Source organism: Schistocerca piceifrons, chromosome 3 (assembly GCF_021461385.2).
Source record: "Schistocerca piceifrons isolate TAMUIC-IGC-003096 chromosome 3, iqSchPice1.1, whole genome shotgun sequence".
In the NCBI taxonomy this organism is placed as follows: Eukaryota; Metazoa; Arthropoda; class Insecta; order Orthoptera; family Acrididae; genus Schistocerca; species Schistocerca piceifrons.
In genome coordinates, this window is record NC_060140.1 from 372,260,499 (window position 1) to 372,267,460 (window position 6,962).

At 36.9% G+C, this 6,962-nt stretch overlaps 1 protein-coding gene across 1 annotated transcript in view; it reads left to right on the forward strand.

Moving 5' to 3' along the window:
• Nucleotides 1–4,393, forward strand: part of LOC124788172 (brain protein I3) — a 31,320-nt gene extending 26,927 nt beyond the window's left edge. The window contains exon 4 of the mRNA XM_047255326.1: nt 2,533–4,393. Within this exon, the coding sequence (XP_047111282.1) occupies nt 2,533–2,664 (132 nt within the window). The 3' untranslated portion in view covers nt 2,665–4,393. The remainder of the gene's footprint in view (nt 1–2,532) is intronic.
• Nucleotides 4,394–6,962: the final 2,569 nt, after the last annotated feature.

The following is a 6,962-nucleotide window of genomic DNA, read 5'->3' on the forward strand; positions in this document are numbered from 1 at the left end:
ATGTATTATCGACTATCAATTTTTTTAATTTTTAATGAATAGTCACTGCTTCATTAATTGCCTCACAATTACGTTTATGGTAATAGATCTGTCAGGCTGGAAGATTTTATTTTATAGGTGTTTTTGAGCTTGTGCCTTTTTATACTGGTTTTTATACAACTGTATGTTTTACCTTGTCATGCCAGAAGCTTCACATTATTAATATTTGCACTTTTTCTGTGGATTTTAAGTATGGATCCAATTCCATGAGGAGTATGCCAGTACATGTTTATTGTCAGATGCGCATTTTACCACGTGAAGTAATTCTCATTGATGACTATGCATACCACATCTTAACCTTTACAGTTACTGGTTAATCATGTAGTCTAGCTATAGTGCTCTCTGCTGGCATCAGTTTCCTTGAATAAATACCAGATGCATTCTGATCACCACCCGCACTTACTATGTACCTACATGTTTAGTTTGATGTTGATACTACATCAGAATATTTTATGGTGTGTGTGGCTGGTGTACATGGCTGTTAATCATGTAAACATTTTATCTTCTTAGCACCAGGACTTCTATAGATTTAGCACCAGTAAACTTAGTTGGTTACACACAGTTTTTGTTTTTGTAACAGATCTGATGATGGCAGTAGCTGAAAGCAGTCATAGTGAAATGTAAAAAAATAATAACAATTGTGTGATCAAGACGGACCTGAAAAATAAAGTGCCAAAAATATGATCACGAACTCATTTTCAGACTATATGTCTTCAATTAATATGTCCACATCAAACCAGTCAGAAGACAGTTGACTCAAAAAAAATTACCTCAAAGGAAATGTAGTTATATATGTGTGGATATAAATATATAGGTACATAAAGAATTAGCTGGTGGAGTCAAAAGGATGTTCAGAAGAGATACCAGTAAGGCCAAGGGCATGGGTATGTTGGTATACAAGGAAGTGGTGTTGATAATGGCAAGTAGGCTTACTGGTGGTAATGTGGTGTGGGGGATAGTCAAGAGACAGTGAGGGAAGTGATTTATGTCTTTGATTTGGGAGTTTATGTTGTGGCAGTTTTAGATGTTGGTCAACAGGACCCAAGATTAAGTGGAAACAAAATAACCAGCTTCAGTGCGTTGTCTGGAACTAATAGGTTTATGGATTTTAGGAAGCACTCAGAAGGTGATAGTGCAAGGAGTAATTGGGTGTGTATGTATGTATGTATGTATGGGGGGGTGGGGGGGGGGGGAGAGAGAGAGAGAGAGAGAGAGAGAGAGAGAGAGAGAGAGAGAGAGTGTGTGTGTGTGTGTGTGTGTGTGTGTGTGTGTGTGTGTGTGTGTGTGTGTGAGATTGATTAAGCCCTTCCCAAAATCTCTCCCCAGAGCTAATCACCCTCTTCACCCAATTGCCTTTGCACACTTACCTTTCACATGGTTCCCAAATTCCATAAACCTAACAATCCTGATGACCCATTACATCTAATTGCTGTGTTCTCACTAAAGGAAATCTCTCTGACCAGTTATCCACAGCCTAGCTTACTATATCAAACATACAAACCTCTTCCTTCCAACTCCCAACCATCCCCACCCATTACCACTTAAATCCCCATTTCCCACTTTTAATGGCCACTTCTTATACACCAGTATCCTCCACACCCATGCCCTTACATTTATTGAACACTACCTCCCCAAAGTTCTTCAGACTCCAAATCCACCTCCACATACCTTACACACCTAATTAACTATGTCGTCATATATTTCTCCTTTGAGGATAAGATATACAAACAATTTCTGCCGTGGCTATGCGCTCTCACATAGCATCCTCTTATACCAACCTGCGTATGGACCACCTAGAGGAAATATACCTAGCCACCCAAGATCCCAAGCCCTTCATCTGGTTCAGGTTCAGTGACAATTATTTTCATGATCTGGACACAGTGCGAAGACAATCTATGCTCATTCCTCCACAACCTCAACACCTTCTCTCCCATCTGCTTCATGTGGTTATTCTCAGGCCAGCATTACACCTCTCCAGGGACTCTGTCAAAACCTTAATCCAAATCAACCTCACTGATCAACAACAATTTCTTCATTTTATGACTGTCATTACTTCCTCACTAAAGTCTTCCAAACAATCTGGGTAATCATGGGCAATGCATATGCAGTGACGAGAAATCCCTTGTCCATTATACCAAAGATGCCTTCACACACAGACGTTACCTCAAAATCTAGGCCAGACAGTTTTCCTGTACCATTTCCACAAACACCCTAAATCTCTGACCACCCACAGGAGCTAGCTGCAGAGTAGCACACCCTTCATCTCACTATGTTATCATTCTGAATTAGAACAACTGAATCATATCTTTCGTCAGAGTTTTGACTAATCATCATGATAACCAGAAATTAGGAATATGTGCTCGAGCTCTTATTGTAGGGGACAAAAAATTCAACCAGTGTTTTATAATGTATGATGGAGATCTTTGTTTGTGCCATAATGTTACATTATAATTTGAGGAGTCTGTCTAAATACTTTTCTGTTTTATCTTTCAGATTGGTGTACTTGAAGATGACTACACATGCCTCGGAATATTCTGTGCCATTTTCTTCTTTCCACTAGGCATACTTTGCTGTTTGGCTTTGAAGAACAGACGATGTTCAAATTGTGGAGCATATTTTGGTTGAGAATCATTGTTGTTTCTGGGAAAGCATTCTAGTTATGTGGATCTTTTACATATGTAACAGAAGAGCAATATTGACGTTAAAGAAAGTGTTATTAATTTTCATAGATGATTTTTTTATGTATGTTACAATATCCACACTTGTGAATTGCAAGTTGCCTTGTAGTGCAGTGTATCTACATACTAATTTCTTTAAGAAGTAAGTGTACTGTGAGATGAATTCTCATTTGTGTAATAAAATGTGACATATTTTTATAGCTCGAGTTACAAAGTAAAGCATACCTTTATATTTTTGTGGGCCACTTGTTGTTTAGACATTTTGGAGTTGTTGCATAAATATGCTTAAGAGAGTCTAAAATTCCATGACAGTGAAGAGTCAGTTTTCACTGCTACATTATTGAAATACCATTATAATAGCAGAAAGGTGGCATTTTTGTATGTCCTGTTATTAAATTGTGTAATGATTTTAAAGCATTATGTCATCATTATTCACAGCTGTATGGAATGAGGAGGATTGCTGATTTTAATGCAGTGGCGTGTCATTCCTCAGAATACATGTAGAATGTACTTAATGTTATTTTAAAGTATGTTAATTAAAATCTCTTAACTATTACCAGAAGTGTAATGAAGAAATATCTTGAAATATTAGCAACCAAAGAATTTCTATTAAACAAATTATATTTAAAAATAATAAGTGCCTTTTTTAGTAACTGCATTGACATTTCATGGTTGCTTATTGGGGAGTGGGGCATAATTTCTTCCCACTATCTGATAAATTTAATTAACCAATATTATAAGTAATTGTTAAAACTGTTTTGGCTACAAACTGCCATTGCAGAAGAATAATTTGAGCTGCACATAGTAAAATTTCTAAATGTATAAGGCCACTTAATATCAATACCAGTTGCATCTTGGACTGTACATTTCAACTCTTTCTCATACAGAGACAAAATGTCTTGTAAAAGAATGTAGAACAACAAAAAGGAGGTTGTCAGAAAGAACACAACAGGGAAGAAATAAAATTTATTGTTCTGACAGCAACCACCAGATAAATGGACTGTTTGTAAGTGGCTGATTAAGGAGCTTCAGATTGTGCACAGCACCATTGAGACTTCCTTTAAAATAACCACAGATAAGGTATTATAAAAAAGAAATTGAAATAGTTAAGGGAGTGTGTAAATTGATTGTCATACTCGTGTATTATAATGAATAAAAAGTGTTACATTTGGGTGGTGGTGGTGGTGGTGGTGGTGGTGGTAGTAGTGGTAACCTTAAGCAGGCTAATCTTTAAATAAGTTCAATGAAACGGATATACACATTGAAAGCTGATTTTCAAGTTTGGTTTCCTTTTCTATACTGTGCAGACTGAAGCAGAACTTCTAAAACAAATGAATTATTTATAGAAGCTGTATATTGTGTTCTGTGCTCCTAATTGCTTCTAAAAATTTCACTTACATATATCACTGTAATGTACTGGTGAAGCTGATGATTATAATAGTAACAGAAGCACCTAAAATCATGAATACAATATGTTTGACTCGACAACACTGCTTGTACATACAAGTTACCGAAGTGCAAGAAATTTGGTAGCAATGCGCTTGTGGCTGTGTTTCATATTCATGTAAGCTAAGCATGTGAGGCAACTAGAAAGATATTTGGGGAAGTGTATCAAAAACTTATACGATGATTGTGCACGTGGACAGCAATACTTCAGTAAAAAGCCATGGAAGAAACATTTGTTTACATTTGTGACCATATGACAATCTCCAAACCTACAGTTCCCACAAAAAATCATTTAGTGTAAGTGATCATGTAAGGTAGTAATATAGTTTGATTCTCTCTCTCTCTCTGTCACTGTCTTTCCCTGTAACAACTCAGGTGTTGTACATAGTAGATGCTTTGTGCCGCTTTTTCTTGCCCCACTGCAACAGTGGTAAATCTTGTTCCTTTTTATGCAGACTTGACCTTGGAGAATAGATAAAAGACACATGGTGCTAGGTTGGGCATTCAGTGTGGGTGGTCTAACACTGAGATGTATTACATTAGAAACCTCTTAACAGATAATGTGGTGTTGGTCAGTGCGTCGTCTTGCTGCAGGACACAAGATTTATTCTTCCACAATTCAGGCCTTTCTTTCTGATTTCCTCGCAGAGTTGAGCGTGAGCCTCAAGGTAGTAAAGTTGACTAATAGTTTAACCTTCAGGAGCCTAGTGAAGATACATAATTCCATGAATATTGAAAAAAAAACCAGTCATCATCACTTTGAACCTTGATTTGCTCAGTTGAGCTTTATTTTCTTTCGGTGAAGTTGTGCCATTTCCAGTGCTTGGATTGGCACTTAGTTTCTGGATCATAAGTGAAAAACCCAAGATTCGTCACATATCACTCTTTCCAAGAAATTAGGATCAATTTCAGTGGTATTCAAAGTGCCAGTCATACTGATTAATTAATAATTTTAAGAATAATAATTATGATGTAAATTTGCAGGTGCTGCACAAGAGACACGGCAATAGTGAGATTGCTTGTAAGCATGTGTCTCGGATAATTTACACACAGGAACCCATGCTCTGTAACATATGTTACACTATTAGATGATATCTCTTGCAGCCTTGATGTTATTTACCTCCTCCTCCTCCTCCTCTTTTTTGAAGACAATGTTATGGTATCCAGCTTGCTCTGCTCAAATTTCTTGCTTCTCCAAAAGTATTACAGGTACCAGTTACATAGATAGATCAGGTGAAATAAAGAACTAGTAAGTGACATTGGCTTATTACTATAAGAATTAATATATTCCACATTATTAGTGAACTAAACAGAAATTCACGTACTCTATCATGGATGGAAAAGGACAAACACTACAAGACGGATGAAACATCGGAGAGGAGTTTTTACAAAACATAAGAAAATTAATGTTCCTCACTGTTTCTCGCTATTGCTGTGGGCATAGTGCATTTTAATCTTTGCTGTTAACTGCTTAGGCGAATTAATGGATAAAAATACAGAGAAAAATAAAACCTATACCCCTATAGGTAAACCAGCATTAAGTCCCAATACAGGTGCCCCCTACTGTACACTGGTGTGATCCACCATTACTGGACAACAGTATGCAGTAGCGGTATTCTTTCTACATACAGCCACAACATATTAAAATTTATTTTCAGTCATAACTTATATTGTATCTTTGGCCTGACCAGGGTTTAAAATACCTTTATTGATGGCCAAACTCATTTTAATACATACACTAGACAGGCCAGCCTTCTTATTTTACAGTTTCATTTACATATTCTGAAAGTTAATTTTCCAAACACATGCCACGACAAATAGCATGTTTAAAGTTGGAGTTCGCAGCTCCATTATTGCGGAGTAACCACCACATGCCTTTTCCAGGGATACGCTCGCACACGTTAAGCAATGTTCATTAGACACGCATCTCGTACATCCATTGGTGCAACAAGGCTAGGCGGTACAATTGGTTTTCACAGGTTTTCGTTAACAATGAATTTCATGTCTTCAAAATGTTCTTAGAACTGCTCCATAGGATGGTGTGTATAGATGAGTATGTGACTGGTAGTTTCCAATGCTGCAACAGAAAGGCCAGTCATTTCTGATCTGTGGTAATGGAACCACATCGTGTGTTGCTCATTTCAGTGTCCAAGGCTGGCCTGTACGTTAAGCATCACATCAAGATATCACCAAATTTCAGGTAAGTCCACAAACATTATCGCCTTATATGGTCCCTTGTAGCAAAGTCTACCGTCTCTTGCCACTACAAACAAACCAAAAATGTTTCTCTCATTGTAAGCACCCAAACCTTCACTCACAATAACACACGTAAATGTAACCTTTTTACAGCATACGCCAAGTGTTTGATAATTGAATAGTTCCTCTACAGCGTTACTGTTCAATATCATACGGTTCAACCTAGACATTTACAAGCCTATATGTGCATGTTGCTACATGTCGGGTACATACAGAGTACAATTTACACACATTCACATCTAGATTCACTATAACATTTATAACTTGTGCAGAAAACAACATTTCAGTACCACTGTAAGTCCTTTAAGATTTTAATTTTGCTCTTACGACACACATGACATGTTATGACATTTTAAATACACAATACGTCACATTTTCTTTGGCCATTAAAAGGCTGTTTGTCTCTCTTAGAATTGTCATAAGCAGCTAACTCTCTCAATCTTTGAGTTCAAGGAATAGTATTACCATACTTAGAATAATGATTAAAATTGTTTTTCAGTTTACAGGTTGATAGGACAATATACATATAGACAGTATGATATG